Source organism: Panicum virgatum, chromosome 9K (genome assembly GCF_016808335.1).
Source record: "Panicum virgatum strain AP13 chromosome 9K, P.virgatum_v5, whole genome shotgun sequence".
Lineage (NCBI taxonomy): Eukaryota > Viridiplantae > Streptophyta > Magnoliopsida > Poales > Poaceae > Panicum > Panicum virgatum.
Window position 1 is genome coordinate 41,374,810 of NC_053144.1, and position 16,924 is coordinate 41,391,733.

Consider the following 16,924-nt stretch of genomic DNA (forward strand, 5'->3'; position numbering starts at 1 on the left):
TCGCGAGCCGGCTCACGAGCCTGACCGAGCTGGCTCGGCTCGGCTCGGAGTTTTTACGAGCCAGAGAAATAGGCTCGGCTCGGCTCGCATGAGGCTCGCGAGCTGGCTCGAGCCGAGCCGAGCCACCTCGAGCCCGAGCCGGCTCGCGAGCCTCGAGCTTTTTTTCCAGCCCTAGCCGGGGAGGAGGTCGCGCGGGGAGGGCCGGCCGCCAGGAGAGGGCTACGACGACCAGCCTGCGGTGAGCCGCTACGCCGGCGCACCTGGCCCCTGCTTGTGCCCACCACCGCCCAAATCTGGGGCCTCCTCCGCGGGTGGAGGCGGTGGCGGCTCGATGGCTGCACGGCAACGGGACAAAGGCAGAGGTGCCGACCCATGGGATAAACTCTTTCATGCAGATCACCATTTCGTTACTTGCTTCCTCATTCATACCACCATATTGGTCTATGGTCGAGAAGCCAAGAAATTGACTGCAAGGCCTTAATAAATTTGTACAGCTAGCAGTTGCGTCAAGTACTGAAAGCTGATTACGAGTTGAAGAGGATTGTACAAGACATCTCAATTCAACGGCGAACGGAAGTCCGTTTCTGTGCTATGAAGAAACCAGTAAAGGTTGCTTGGAAACCACAAGAAGATGAGTAAATATTAAGTTTGCGGGTAATCTTGGAGCCATGATGTGAAGGCAATTCTTCTTTTCAGAAAAAAAAGACAGCAATTCATCGGATTGGGATTTGGGGCTCTAGAGCATGCCACAAGACGCATGGCGCTATTCACGCTCTATGGAAATACATAAAACAAAATATGCATCTAAAAAATTAAAACAATTAATAATTGGGACGGATGGAGTATGTGGTACTGATCATTTTGATATATAATTGCGAAAATGGTCTCTACGGAGGAAGCGAAAACTTTAATATTCTTTACATGCCTTTGCTTATCATATTGAACTGATGGCTTGTGACGGACACCACAACACCCGGCAACCTCCTCGGTTGAAGAAGAACAATGCATGGGTCCAAGGGAACCTCCCTTCTGCGATAGCTTGCGCGCCAGTAGCGCGCGAGGAATAGATCCCCCTACCGGACTACTGCCACACCGCTTCATAAAACAAGTTTCTAGCATTTCTAAAGCTTACCATTTCGCACTAATTCTACTGTGCGATTCTCCATCCCTCCTGGTTATAGTCCGAGCTGAACTGCCGAGTTGACACGGAGGAGAAGCTCTAATCTGATGAAGCACACACAGCAATCTCACATACTGAAAAGGTGTACCACTGTGTAGCGTTTAAATGGTGTGCAAACAGGCTAAACGACCGTCTACATGAACAGTAGTTTTCAAACAATATGTTGACAAAATATATGGAATTACCTTTGTGTGCATGCTTGACGACATACTAAAAAGAAATAACTTTATATAGTCACATCATGGTCACCCAATATGATCTTAAGGCATGGATATATACATTTGGATTATATAGTGCAAGAATAACTTACACTCTTGTTCTCCCACCATAAAAACAGTGGCTAAGCACCATCACAGGGCGCGGCAAAGCCGCGCCAGGTTTCTAGTGCTTCTATGATTTTTGTCACTACTTTTTATGCATAGATACTATGTCTTGAGCGTCTGAGCACAGATACCGACTTGCATCTCATGTTTCTATGATTGCCCTCACTGGTTTTTATACCTTTTGTTGCTTTATGTAGTTGCTTAGATGTATGTGATTGCAATCATATATTTGTTTCTATGGCTGCACTTACTGATTTTTATGCCTTTTTTAATTGCGAGGTGTGTTATATATTGACGAGGATCTGCCGCACGACGACTTCCACAACTTCATGCTAGCATCGTAGTCCTCACCAGCTGCAAGCTAGCATTATAGTCCTCACCAGCTGCAAGCTAGAATCATAGTTCTCACCAGCGGAGTGCAAACATTATTGATTTTGTATTCTTAGTTTGTACATCTCTTTTAGGAAATTTATGGTTCGCACAACTGTACATCTCTATTTGATTCAAATTCTAGATGGATTTTGGTTTCTATGCTTCCAGGCCAGGTTTATATGTTTGCATTTACAGATTTCTATGTCCCGGATGATAGGCTTCTATGCTTGTGCTTTGTATGTTTCTATGCTCGTGTCCTTATGTTTCTATATTCGAGTCCTTAATTTCAAATTTCTATGACCCGGATTTATATGTTCGATGCTTGGATATTTTTGTAAGCTCGTATCCAAATTTCAAATTTGAAAAGAAAACAATAGTGGCTAAATATAATGGTGGGTTTGCATGCATGCATATGTCAGCGCATCATGTGGCATGTGTCAGTTTCTCCACTTTTATTCAAATTAAAAAATGGACCGCTCAACATTTTCTATGCTCATTCATGTAGGTTTCTATGGTCTGAAACATTTGTATGCTCATATCCCTATATTTTTATACACGCATCCTTATGTTTCTATGCTCGACCATCTTTCTATACTTGTTTCCCTAGGTTTCTATGCCCATGTAAAATTATGAATTCAATTTCTGTTGATGTGTTTATATGCCATTGTTCAGCTCTATGATTGAAAACCGTTTGCGAACTGAATATCCGAGTGAAGAGTTATCAGAAAAAGGAGACGTGAAAACCACCTCTCTCTCCTTCTCTCACTTGCGAGATAGTTTTGGATCTACTGGCCGTACTGCCCAAACCATGGATCTTTTGCATGGCTAACATGTTTCTTTGCCACTATATAAATGTGACAAAAATCATTTGTGAGTTGGATCCTCGGGTGAAGAAACTACTATACTTATGCTCATGCCCGTATGTTTCTATGCTCGAACATAGTTTATACTTGTGTCCTTATGTTTCTATGCTCGTACCTTTATGTTTCTATGACCGGAACTTTTTCTACGCTCATGTCCTTATGTTTCTATGCCCCTAAATTTTGAATTCAAAAAATTTTAAAAAATATATTCACAATGGATCTCAAATTTTGCATAATTTTTTTTTGCTTCATGTAGTTTGCTTAGAAGTATGTGATTGCAATCATATATTTGTTTCTATGACTACATTCACTGATTTTTATACCTTCTTTAATTGCGAGGTGTGTTGTTAACGAGGATCAGCCGGACGATGACTTCCACAACTGCAAGCTAGTATCATAGTCTTCACCAGCTGCAAGCTATCATCATAGTCCTCACAATTGGAGTGCAAACATCATTGTTTTTATATTCTTAGTTTGTACATCTCTTTTAGGAAATTTATGGTTCCCACAATTGTTTACAACATGGCTAGAGCATGACGGGTGGATTTTGTACTTGAGCAACATGTCTATTGGATTCAAATTCTAGATGGATATTGGTTTCTATATTTATATGCGAGGTTTATATGCCATGTGAAAGTATAATCTAAAGTATAACCATGAATTACAGGTTTCTATGCTCGAATATTTCTACGTTCACACCTTTTTCTTTCATCATGCCTGTAGATTACTATGCTCGGAATATTTTTATGCTTGGAAATAGGCGCCCCTCAACATTTCTATACTCCTTTTTTTAGGGCATCAACATTTCTATACTCAAGCCTGTAGGTTTCTATGCTCGAAAACATTTCTATGCTTGTATCCCAAAGTTTCTATGCTTGTGTCCTTATATCTCTATGCTCGAAAATTTTTTATATGATCGTGTCCCTATGTTTCTATGCTCTTGCAAATTTATGAACTAAAAAAATTAAGAAAAATATTTACAATGGATCTCAAATTGTGCATAAAAATGTCAGGAACCTTGTGGTGGAAACCGTTTTTGAGTTGGATCTTTGATTGAAGAATTATAGTGAAAAAACTAAAATAAAACGGTAGGGTTTACAAGCATGCATGCGTCAGGTGGCAGGTGCATGCATACGTCAGGTGGTAGCTGCATAGTGGCAAGTGTTCGTTTTGTTGACTTGTACATAGGAGGTTTCTATGACATGGACAACTAGTTTCTATGACCAGCAGCGCATAGGGAGCAGCTGGCGCGCTGAGATGCGTGGGGACTAGCGCCTGGCTGGTTGGCCGGGGCTTCCAATACTTATTAGAAGCCTTGGGCTCCCAATAGTCGGACCATATATATATATATATATATATATATATATATATATATATATATATATATATATATATATGTGTGTGTGTGTGAAGGGATATACACAAGTTACGTAGGGAAATGGCAACGAAGAAGAGAACATGTTACATGCATCAGAAAACTTAAGAAGGCACACTGCATTCATATCAAAATAAGTGGCAACTTAGATTTAGCATGATAGTGCAGGAAGCCAGGAACTCACAACTTTCCGAAGTGGAGGTGGAGGCATCTATCGGGAGAGGCCTCTCCCGATCATCCGCTTAAAAAAAAAGATACACATTGCTCGTCTTCCTCCGCCCGTTTGTCCTCCCTCGCGATTTTCTCCTCCCTATTTCGAGAGACGGAGCGAACAGATCCTCGAGATTAATGGAAGTCACCACAAGCATCTCGCTAACAGGCAAGTCACCTACCACCAAAAGAATAGAGCGGGTTAAATCTTGGAATAATAAATCTAAAAAAATACGAGCACCCATGTCAGGACTCGAACCCGGGTACGTAGGTTCCACCATATTGAACATCACGCGCTGAGCTACGCTCAGTTCGCTGCAGAATCTACATCGATGAAACACCGATCAAGGATGTTGTGAGGACACTGAATCCATAGGTGCTCTATTCCCCTCCAAACAGATGTCAACCTACACCACCATCTTGGACGGCTCAAGTGGGGGCAGCTCCGATCTGGAGCTAACCGATCTCACGCTCCATGGCTGCATTGTCAACACCTTGACCCGTACACTTGCCTCCATACCACAGTGGCCTTGGTTAGCAACGAAGAGGGTCGGGGCAAGTTCATGACTTATGGTTACTTGTTAGATTTAGTCACATATCGAAATTGATGGTGAGGAAGCACCACATATAAGGTGGGGCCGTGTTCTCACCCATCAGGCTAGTCTTTTGGATTGAGTTAAGCCTGAGGCCTTGGTTGGTTGGGCTCCGGTGGACTTAGGCCTGGTAGGGCGCTGACTCATGGGTATAGCAGGCCGGGCCAGATTCCGCTGCGCACTCTAACAAGTGGTATCAGAGGCGAAGGTTGGAAAATCTAGAATATGCTAGGGGTCACATTGTGACGGGGGAGCCGGTAACGTCTCTAGAAGGTCCCATAGGTTGTGTGTGGCTAGAGAGTTGGACTTGGGGCCTGGAGAACGTCTTCCGGAAGATCACATGAGTTGTATGTGATGGAAGAGTTGGGCCCCACATGTAACGGGGGAGATTGTTAGATTTAGTCTCACATCGGAAATTGATGGTCGGGGAGCATAACATATAAGGTGGGGCAGTTCTCACCCATCATGCTAGTCTTTTGGGTTAAGTTAGGCCTGAGGCCTTGGTTGGTTGGGCTCCGGTAGACCCAGGCCTGGTATGTTGGTGTTTTACCTCCAAGCCCACCGAGGGATACCCCGAGGTGGTAGGTTGTAGTCAGGGACTTGCCGAGATCAGAATGCGATGGTGCAAGGAACACAAAGCTTTAGACAGGTTCGGGCCGCCGAGAGCGTAATACCCTACGTCCTGTGTGGTGGTTTGTATTGCCTTAGGTGATTATATATTTTGAAGGGTTCCCTGCCCACCCTTATATAGTTTGGGGGGGTAGGGTTACATGAAAATCCTAGCCGAATACTAGCACAGAGTCCTACTCGAACACGGTCGAGTAGTTTCCTTTGTATGTCGACCAGTTCTACGCCTAATCGGGTAGTTACAAGAGGATAAGGTACATTCCATGCGCTATCCCTTACTCTAGAATATACCACACCTGTGAGTAGTCCCGCTGCCCCAGGTCTGACAAGCCCCCGAGCTCTTCGTAGCCGAGTTCTACAGGCGTCGAGTATTTCTGAAGACATCTTCGAGTTCTTCGAATGCTTCTGAAATCCTCCAATGCTCCATCGAGTACTTTGAGTAGTCTTCCGAGTACTTGTTTGGCTGTATCGAGGCTATGAGGTGCTCAAGCCCCGAATCATCTTTTATATGGTGCGCGATGAACTCACGCTCTATATGGAGTAGACTCTGAGCCTTAGGTTGAATCGTAGAATTAAGCTGAGGGTCAAATCAATCTTCAAAAATTATCTTCAAAATCTTCTCTTGCCTTCCAAATCTCTTTGAAAAACATGTCATTTATGACACATATCCCGCAACCCTCGAGCCTTAGAGCCAAATCCCATAAATTTGGAATTAAGGATCTAAAGTTGTGGCATGCAATGTATAAATTGTTATTTTGACGATGAAGACGGAATAATTGATTTTGGAATCTGAAATCTCTTTTTTCGGAATATATTCCCAGAGAAAATGATTAATCAGATAACCTTCTCAAATAATCCCTGAATTACCGCTCAAAATAAATCATAATTGGCACGAGTCTCCTCAACTTTCAAGTATTTACGAAATTTTCACTCGCTGGTTTATTTAACCTGGTAAAAATTAGAGTTTTCACCCTTTCCACCTTCACACAGTCGCAACCGCCGCTTTCTTCCCCCATTCTAATCTGCTTCATTCCCCATTTGCTACAATCTGCCGGCGAACCAATCACCCAAAATCTTTGCTAGCCCCCGAGCAAATTTTCGAGATGCACTCCTTGATCCAAAGATGGCACCCAAAAAGTCGGGCTGAAAGGGGAGGCAAACCGAAGCTACAGATCCATCGACTTAGGAAGGATGGAGAGCAAGTGCTCTGATTTCAACATGCTTGTCTTGGTAAAGGAAAAAATTCTTCAGCCCGCGAAGTAGTGCACTGGCAGAAAGCGTTAGGTGAAGTTCAACCTCATGAATACCCTAATGAAACTGTTGTTTTCGCTGTTTTTATTGAATGCGGCTTTGCGATTCCTTCCTCTGATTTCTTCCGAGGCCTTCTCTTCCACTGGGGGATTGTTGGCACCTATCAGCGCCACCGCTAGGTTGGGTGGTCCCTGGCGGCGATGCCCGCAGGTGCCAAGTGTGGTGTAGGTATTTCATGAACCATGGATAAATCCGCAAGCACACGGAATACCGATGTAGCATTTTACCTGAAAGTATTCCGGGGTGTCATTTATATTTCCGAAAGTGTATAGGCGAGTTAATGAACTAATCTTGATTGGATATTCTATTGCATAAACAGGGGCAAAATAAATGGTATAATAAAGGTAGTATGACACACAAGTTTATACTCAGCTTAAAACAATATAAAGACACAATATAAAGACAGGGAGAAAGGAAGAAGTTAGCAGCTTGGATTTTATGTACTTAAGTTAGTCATATCTATACTATCCCATGATTAAATTAACTCTAGTTAACCTAGCACTACCGGGAGACCGCTACTAGCTTGGTAGAATAAATCTGACCAAGACTATACGGCTCTTTATGGACCTCCTACCCCCCTAACCGAACGTGAAGGATTACTAGGGCACGGACAGGGCTGTCACCACCTGCCGGCTACCTCTACAAATTGTGGGAAAGGGCGACATCTAGCACCACTTCATTAACTCAAACACCACGTCTGCATTAACAAGCGATACTCTAGTATCCCGCGCGGAGCACCCACCCTTCTGACGGACAGACATCACTAGAGCAATCATATGAAGACTAGAACGGGTACCAGAGTTCTAAAGCTAATCGACTAATCATCTCAAACATAGGGCAATAATGCACACAAATCATGAAACATGTCTGACACCACAAGATATAAGTCATGCAGATACATGTAACCACAAGATAAGTCTATTACAAACGACCGAGATTTACAAAGGAAAGCTAGAGACGAACTCATACCGAGACTCCTGAGCAACCTCGGGGACCCGATGACTACTACTTTCAGCCTAAACTCTACTAACCTATAGAGCTAAACAAGAAAATGAGCTTGAGCTTCAACTTGGTGTGTGTCTCATATCTCACCCCCCTCTCATATATATAGGAGGGAGCCATGGGGTGCATGGCAACCTTCAGCAGCAAAGCCTTGCCAAACCGCCTTCTAGGACCAATCAGGGACCGCCACGTCGAAGCTTGAGGTAGTGGGGCCCACGGGCTGGTCGGCCGACGGCCCAGTGGCGCCAACCGCCCCTAGCTTCGTCTGGGGGACTGCCCTGTGGGCCCTCGTGCCTTATCCACGTGACACGCCCTTGTCTAAGTCGATAGTGTCCGAAGGTGGGCCCTTTGATCCATGTGAACCTGATTCTCGCGCTCTTATTGGTCGATGCTTTTTACCTTGGATCAAAAGGTGCTTGCAACCTGCATTTTAGCTTAAAAACCAATCTTGCATATTTTCTAGAGGCATAGTAGGTTTTGGCCTTTGTTTGGATAAAGATGCATGTAAGTAATACAAACTCTCATGATTTTCTGATCATATTGACGCATAGAAATGGTCATAATCGAGCGTCAACAGGGATTCAAGCACACCACTTGACTCCTAACTCTACCCTCCATATCTCAATCTTTGTTCATCTCTGTGAGGCCTACCTCGGAATTGAGCCCCACTTTGATCTTTTTCAACATCTGTTCCACTTGAAACCCCAACCCAGCCCCAATAGCATAGATGAAGTTGGAGGAGCTGTCCTGCAGTTGCGCCAAGGGATGGGCAAAAAGTATATCCCATATAAGCTATCGCAGAAAGTCATCGACTGGTAGGACTACTGGTTCTATATCGAGAACCAAGCACCAGCACTCCCAGTTAGGACTCTAGGGCCGCTAGTCATCAGTCCCAATTGGAATTCCAAGGGTAGAAATCTTGCCCAAATCAACAATCTACTCGGGAAGATTGATGAACTAAAGAAATTGCATCTGACTGGAGCATCATTTGTCTTGTCCTGGGTCACCAGACGAATTCAGCCACTATAGAATCGTGGAGATTATGGATTCATGTACAAAGGAAGAAAAGATCCTTCCTGATTCACAACTGACAAGATCACCGAGTCAGATGCATTGCGTCGAGTATGCCGAGTACTCGAGGGAGTACACGAAGTCCCGATGCAACCCGGACAATTTCGCCTAAAGAAGCGTCCCCGAGAGGTAGTATCAAGTAGTCAATTTTGGGAAAATGAGTACTTTTCCCTTGTAGATCTTAATCCAGAACTTGTCATGCAGATTAATCCAAACAATTATTGGAGTAGGCCTCCAATGCCCGATGTTGTGCCTCCTGCACAACCTCTTCCAAGTGCGCATGAATAACTTTTCTTTAAGTTAATGTCACCCATAAATTTATGGTTAAGCTTGATGATGACATTGCTTGTGTGCTTGGCAGGTTTATCTGGAGAAGGAGCGGGCGGAGATGACAGCAGCCGGACTCCTACTGCCGAGGGGAGTTCCAAGACAGGTGGTCTCCAAGCAACACCACCTGAGTCGCAGAAGTGCAAAGCAGCTGTTTCCGCCGGAGACACCAGGTATGTGCTGTTGCCTTTGCACTACTCTCTTTTAGAAGAAAATTGTCCACTGATCTTGTATATTTCTCCTTTTTGCTATGTAGCCCAAGGCCAGCAAAACATGGGAGCGAGGCCTCCATGGCTGAAGTTGCCAGTCCCACCCTGTCAGTTCATTCCACGCCCGTGAGTGGTGCAACAACTACCTCGGGATAGCCTGGAACACCAACGAGGCCACGGTCGATGGAGCCGAGTACTTTGGGAGCCATAACGGTTCCAAAGTTACTCCAACCAAGGAAATTACCCATCAGAAGGTCGAGCTAGTAAGTTACCCCTGAATATTGATCTTTTCCTTTGTGTTGGTGTATATATGTGAGCCCATGTATAGAGGCCCATGTATAGGAACTATATATCCCACCCTTCTAGGGTTTGGAGGAATACATCCGTTATTCTCTCCTACATGGTATTAGCTAGCTCTCTCTTCCTCTAGCAGAGGTCGCCGCCGCCATGGCTGGCCGGCCACCGGCGCCTCCTTCCCTTTCCCCCTTTCCTCCCCTTCCCTCCTCTGCTCCTGCTGCCGCCTGTGCATGGCCGCGCACATGGAGCCAGCCCACGGCCGCCTATGCTGCTGCTGTGCGCAGGCAGGGCCTGGGCGCTGCCCCCTCCCCGCCGTCTGTGCTGCCCCTGGCCGCGGCGCCTCCGGCCCTCTCCTCTCCTCTGCGCTGGATCCGCCCCTGGCGCTGCGGCCTTCTTCCTCTCCTCTGCTGCTGGCACTGGATCCACCCATGGTGCCGCGGTCCCTAGTGCTCCACCGGCCTGGCGCGACCCGGTCGCCGCCCTGGCCATGGGCGCCGCCGCTGCCGCGGGGCCGCGAGCGCTGCTGCTCGTGCGCCGGCCCCCCTGCTCGCGTCGGCGTGATCACGGGCGCGATAGGCCCGGGCGCGGACGCTGCTGCTCTCGCGCTGCCTCCCCTGCTCGCGGGGTCAGCGGGCATGGATGCCCCTACAACTCCCGCGGTCGACGCAGGCCCAGCCGGCCTACAGCCTTCCCCTTCCTGTGCCGCGGCTGCCCCTGCCTGCGCCGCTGCGAGCTGCGAGCGCTAGGCCCGCCGCCGCCTCCTGGGCCGCCGCCGCCACCCCTGTTCATGGGGTGGCACGGCTGTGGTCCCAGGGCGCCGCCGCCGCCGCCCCTGCTCACGGAGCGGCGCAACCATGGCCCCCTGCAGCGCCCCTGCCTGCGCCGGCCGCGCCCGGCACTGCCGCTGCCCCACGGATGGCCTGTGCTCGGGATGCCCGCGCCCGCGGCGACGCCCGTGGCCGCACCCACGGCGCCTTTTCACACGCCCGCGGTGCCTTTGCCCGTGACAGCCGCGCTGGCCATGGCGCGCGTGCCCGTGCCCGCGCCGGCCGCGGCGCCCGCGCATGCGCCCGCATGGCCTGCGTTCGGTATGCCCCCCGCGGACGCGCCGTTCGCTGCCGTCTCCTTCCGCTGGCAGCAGATGAGCGCCGGCGCTGCTACGGCTGAAGCTGCTCTCGCCGCGGCCCTCCTCGCCGCCAAGTCTGAGGCTTCAGCGGCTCAGGAGCGCATCCGTACGATTGCCTTCGCTTGGGAACATCTTCAACCCGTCGTCCCCTTCACCGAGCACGGCGCTCTGTCCTCCCACTAGGCTCTGCCATCTGGATCTGGACTCCGGACCGATGGCAGCGGCCGCGGTGGACACCGTCGGCGGAGGGGGTGTTTTTTTCGGACCGCACCTACACCTCCCCTTGCTCCTGCCGGTGTGCCCTGGCCATCCTACCGCGACCCATGGTCAGGGCACCTCACGATGTGGCTGGTTCTGGCCCCAGGGGGTCCTCGTCCTCCGGCCCAGCCAGCGGCCATGTTCACTGGCACCGCTCCTCCGTTCCCACCACCCTAGATTCCACCGGCACTGGCTTTCAGTACCATGGGGTTGACACCGCTAGTGAGACCCGACTGGATTGCCAATTCGGGTGCCTCATTCCACACCACAACTCATGCTGGATTCCTTTCTTCCGTCCGACCCCCCATCCCTCTTGTCCTTTCTCTATCATGGTCGGCAATGGCTCTTGTCTTCCGGTCACCTCCGTGGGTACCGCTTCTGGTCCTTTCCGCGCATGGATAGCCGTGCTGGCCATGGCGCGCGTGCCCACACCGACCGCGGCGCCCGCGCATGCGCACGCATGGCCTGCGTTTGGTATGCCCCCCGCAGACGCGCCGTTCGCTGCCATCGCCTTCTACGGGCAGCAGATCGGCGCCGGCGCTGCTACGGCCAAAGCTGCTCTCGCCGCGGCCCTCCTCGCCGCCAAGTCCGAGGCTTCAGCGGCTCAGGAGCGCATCCGTATGATTGCCTTTGCTTGGGAGCGTCTTCAGCCCGTCGTCCCCTTCACCGAGCACGGCGCTCTATCCTCCCACCAGGCTCTGCCCTCTGGATCTGGACTCCGAACCGATGGAGGCGGCCGCAGTGGACGCCGTCGGTGGAGGGGGTGTGGTCGTCGGACCACACCTACACCTCCCCTTGCTCCTGCCGGTGTGCCCTGGCCATCCTACCGCGACCCATGGTCAGGGCACCTCCCGATGTGGCTGGTTCTGGCCCCAGGGGGTCCTCGTCCTCCGGCCCAGCCAGCGGCCATGTTCACTGGCACCGCTCCTCCGTTCCTACCACCCTGGATTCCACCGGCACTGGCTTTCAGTACCATGGGGTTGACACCGCTAGTGAGACCCGACTGGATTGCCGATTCGGGTGCCTCATTCCACACCACAACTCATGCTGGATTCCTTTCTTCCGTCCGACCCCCCATCCGTCTTGTCCTTCCTCTATCATGGTCGGCAATGGCTCTTGTCTTCCGGTCACCTCCGTGGGTACCGCTTCTGGTCCTTTCCGTCTCCCTAATGTGCTAGTTGCTCCCAACATTGTTCACAATCTTCTTTCCATTCGCCAATTCACCACTGACAATTCCTGTTCTATCGATTTTAACCCCTCTGGGCTTACTATGAAGGATTTGGCTTCCCGCCGTCCTCTTCTCCGATGTGACAGCACGAGGCCCCTTTACACCCTCCGTTTTCCTACTTTCGCTGCTCCACCTCCAGCTCCTTCTTCGTCTCCTTTGTCCGCTGCTTTCACCACGACTCCTTCTTCCACCACTTGGCACCACCGGCTTGGTCACCCCGGCCACGACGCTTTGGCTCAGCTTAGTCGTAGTGCACACATTCCTTGCACTAGGGCTCCTGCTGAGCATCTTTGCCACGCGTGCTAGTTGGGTCGCCATGTTCGCCTTCCTTTTTCTTCATCTTCTTCGCATGCGATGCATGTGTTTGATCTGGTTCACTGTGATCTGTGGACCGCTCCTGTACCCAGCATGTCTGGTTACAAGTACTATCTCGTGGTGGTTGACGACTTCCCTCACTACTCTTGGACTTTTCCCTTGCATGCCAAGTCTGAGACGTTCCCCACCCTCCTCCACTTCTTCGCCTGGGTGTCCACTCAGTTCGGCCTCACCATTAAGGCCGTCCAGTGTGACAATGGGCGTAAGTTCGATAACCACACCTCCCACTCTTTCTTCCTCTCTCGGGGTGTTTTGCTACGCATGTCTTATCCGTATACCTCTCCACAGAACGATAAGGCTGAGCGGATGCTGCGCACCATGAATGATGTCCTACGCACTCTTCTGATCCAGGCCTCCCTGCCTCCTCGCTTCTGGGCTGAGGCTCTCCACACCGCCACCCACCTACTCAACCGCCTTCCTTCCACTACTTCCCCGGCTCCCACTCCACACCACGCCCTCTTTGGTACCCCTCCTCGCTACGATCACCTTCGTGTCTTCGAGTGTGCGTGTTACCCTAACACCTCCACCACTGCTCCTCACAAGCTGGCGCCCTGTTCGACCCATTGTGTGTTTCTTGGGTACTCCCCTGACCACAAGGGGTACCGTTGCTTTGACCTCACCTCCCGCCGAGTCCTCATCTCTCGACACGTTGTCTTCGACGAGTCGGATTTCCCCTTCTCCACCTCCTCCACCCCCGCTCCTGACTCCGAGCTGGAGTCCCTATTTCCTACTGACCCGGTGGTTCCGCAACCCTTGTCTATCTCCCCCTTTCCGACAGGTCTTTCGGGCACACTGACGCCACGTCCGGTGGTCTCTGCTACGCCACGCGTGGCCCCGACACCTTCGGTCATGCCGCGCGCGGCCCCGGTACCTTCGGTCACGCCGGGGACGGCCCCGATGCCTTCGGTCGTACCGCGCGTGGCCCCGGTGCCTTCGGTCGCGCCAGTCACAGCCCTGGAGCCTCCAGCCGCGCCACACACGGCCCCGACGCCTTCGTGTTGGACTATGCCCTAGAGGCAATCATATTTCCTTGTATTCATGGTTAATAAAGTGTACCTTGAATATTCATGGATGACAACTTATATTGATTAATGCTCATGTGAAGTATTTGTGAAATTCTATACTTGTATGAATATTCTAAAATGTTCCTAGTCGGAGTTCATGTGAGGACACACATGAATATTAGACTAGCACATGTATTAGTTGATTGACTACGTTTCACAAGTCATGGACATGGGGATGTCAAACTAATAATGTGGGCTCATGTGAGACATGAGACTGAACTGACCCAACACGAGATGATGACTTCTCATTACACAATATGTACGCTGTGTCCTAAGACCTGAGATCGTCGTATGTACTCAAGATGTGAATCGACTTACTTAGGAGCCATCAAACGCTGCACCGTAACATGGTAGTCATAAAGGTGGCTTTCGGGTTTGTCAAGAAGCATGCTGTGAGACATAGTCGGTCAAGATGGGATTTGCCCCTCTCTACAAGAGAGAGATATCTCTGGGCCCCTCGAGTGATTCGGATCAGGAAATGCATGGCCATGCTAGGGTTAAGAGTTAACAAAGGATTCCGAATCACATGATTGAGAAAGAGTGGTTGGCTTTCAGCTAGACCAAATATCATGAGGCAAAGGGAATAGCATGTATATGATATTGTGGCGGCTCGTCTGATATGATCTTTGTGTGTGTATAGGAGTTGACATGTCTTGTTAGAGGCCACTATCTACTATTGGGCCGAGTAAGAGTACTCGGGCCATGTCTATTCACATGTGAGCCCATAGGGTCACACACTTAAGGGAAAGAAGCCTGATAATGATGAGATCCGAATTAGACTGGGCTTAGGTGCACTAATAGTCTTTTTAGGCCCAAAAGGGGGCGTCCAAAGTGGGGCCCAAGGCAGCCCACCTAAGGGGCTATATAAACAGAAGGGGGGCGCCTAAAAACCCTAGCCCTTTTACTATCCATAGGTACTGTTCACGTGAACCGTAACGACGCCGTGAACAGTAACCGCGGGGTTCTACAGTGTCGCATCTGCTGTACAAGGGCGAGCCGCACGTGAGGAGGTTCTCGCAACTGCACTGCCGGCTTCCATCTGCACTACACCGACGCGCTACAAAAGTTCCGTAACCGTGCGTCTAGTGGTAATCCCGTGATCTATAACTGCAATAATCCAGGTTTATGTGGTAGAAAATTTTTGTTTTTGCTACCCCATATTCCTTCACTTCGGTTGCGCCGGGCGCGGCCCCGGTGCCTCCTGCGCGCTACACCCAGCCGGTGCAGGTGTATCGGCGTCGTCCTATGCCGGCCCTGGCGCCGGACCCCTCGCCTTCGGCTCCACACTCGGCGGCTCCTGGCGCTACGCGCATCCTGTGCGCGTCTACGAGCGCCGGGCGACAACATCGTCGACACCGCCACCCTCACCAGAGCCGTCGACCCATCCTCCGACTCGCTCTTATGTCGAGCCGGACCTGTACCACCTGCCGGTCATCCATCGAGATCCTTGCCATATTCATTCCATGGTCACTCGGCGGATGGCCACTCCACCCACGACTCTCTCCGCTGCCGAGGGAGAGCCGCGGATCTCTTCGGTACCCTCATCTGTCCACGACGCCCTGGCGGATCCTCACTGGCGTCACGCGATGGAAGAGGAGTACGCGGCTCTTCTTGCCAACCAGACGTGGGACCTCGTGCCGCGTCCGTATGGTTGCAATGTGGTCACCTGCAAGTGGATCTGGACGCATAAGCATCGGGCTAATGGTTCACTGGAGCACTACAAGGCTCGCTGGGTTCTTCAGGGCTTCGCCCAGTGACCTGGTGTCGACTATGATGAGACCTTCAGTCCAGTGATCAAGCCTGCTACAGTGTGCACAGTTCTCTCGCTTGCGCTCTCTCGCTCCTGGCCAGTGCACCAGCTGGATGTCAAGAATGCATTTCTCCATGGCACTCTGTCTGAGACAGTCTACTGCAGTCATCCAGCGGGATTTGTGGACTCCAGTCATCCAGAACTTGTCTGCCGGCTCAACAAGTCCCTCTATGGTCTGAAGCAGGCTCCTCGAGCGTGGTACTCTTGGTTTGCCACGTTCTTGCTGACTTTGGGGTTCACTGAGGCCAAGTCAGACACTTCTCTGTTCGTCTACCGCTGTGGGGATGAGATTGCTTACCTGCTGCTGTATGTTGATGACATTGTCCTCACATCATCCAGTCAGCCGTTACTTCAGTGCATCATCTCGTCCCTGTAGCAGGAGTTTGCTATGAAGGATCTTGGTCAGCTTCACCACTTCTTGGGTGTCACTGTTGAGCCTCTTCCTCCACTAGCGGCAGTATGCACTTGATATCCTGGAGCGGGCCGGGACGACTGCTTGCAAGCCCTGCTCTACTCCTGTTGACACTCAGGCGAAGCACTCTGTGGATATGGGCTCACCTGTTGCAGATGCTACCACCTATCGGAGTCTTGCTGGTGCCCTGCAGTACCTCACTTTCACCCGCCCGAACATCACGTATGCTGTTCAGCAGGTTTGCCTTCATATGCACGATCCCAGAGAGTCACATCTTGCTGCTATGAAGTGCCTTCTGCGGTATGTCCGTGGCACTGTTGACCACGGCCTGGTGCTTCACCGGTCTACTTCCGCTGAGCTGGTTGTCTACATCGACGCTGACTGGGCTGGCTGTCCGGACACTCGCCGCTCCACTTCCGGCTACGCCGTCTTCCTGGGGGGTAACCTCATCTCCTGGTCGTCCAAGCGGCAGCCGGTTGTCTCCCGCTCCAGTGCTGAGGCGGAGTACCGTGCTATCGCTAACGGCGTGGCGGAGGCGTCTTGGCTACGACAGCTCTTGGCAGAGCTCCACAGCCCGCTCGCCAAGAGCACGCTCGTCTATTGCAACAATGTCAGTGCTGTGTATCTCTCCACCAACCCCGTCCAGCATCAGCGGACGAAGCATGTAGAGATCGACCTGCACTACGTGCGCGACAGAGTCGCCATCGGCAATATTCGGGTACTCCATGTCCCGACTACCTCCCAGTTTGCCGACATCTTCACCAAGGGACTACCCTCCTCGACCTTCTCGGAGTTTCGCTCCAACCTCAACGTAGCAGGTGGCTAGTTTGGCTGCGGAGGGGGGGTATTTACCCTTTGTACTTTCTTCTTGTCCAGTCTTGAACACCGCTG

General features: G+C 50.8%; 2 protein-coding genes across 2 annotated transcripts; both read left to right on the forward strand.

Annotated features, from left to right (window-relative positions):
* The first annotated feature begins 10,002 nt into the window (after positions 1-10,002).
* On the forward strand, positions 10,003-10,506 carry LOC120647997 (cuticle collagen 2C-like). Its single transcript, XM_039924786.1, has one exon. It carries the CDS (start codon positions 10,003-10,005, stop codon positions 10,504-10,506), a length of 504 nt encoding a protein of 167 aa, XP_039780720.1.
* Positions 10,507-10,547: 41 nt separating this feature from the next.
* On the forward strand, positions 10,548-11,069 carry LOC120647998 (calphotin-like). Its single transcript, XM_039924787.1, has one exon. It carries the CDS (start codon positions 10,548-10,550, stop codon positions 11,067-11,069), a length of 522 nt encoding a protein of 173 aa, XP_039780721.1.
* Positions 11,070-16,924: the final 5,855 nt, after the last annotated feature.

Bases quoted from the DNA above. Each gene is read 5' to 3' on its own strand.
- LOC120647998 (XM_039924787.1), top strand. From the start codon at position 10,548: ATGGGGTGGCACGGCTGTGGTCCCAGGGCGCCGCCGCCGCCGCCCCTG.
- LOC120647997 (XM_039924786.1), top strand. From the start codon at position 10,003: ATGGAGCCAGCCCACGGCCGCCTATGCTGCTGCTGTGCGCAGGCAGGG.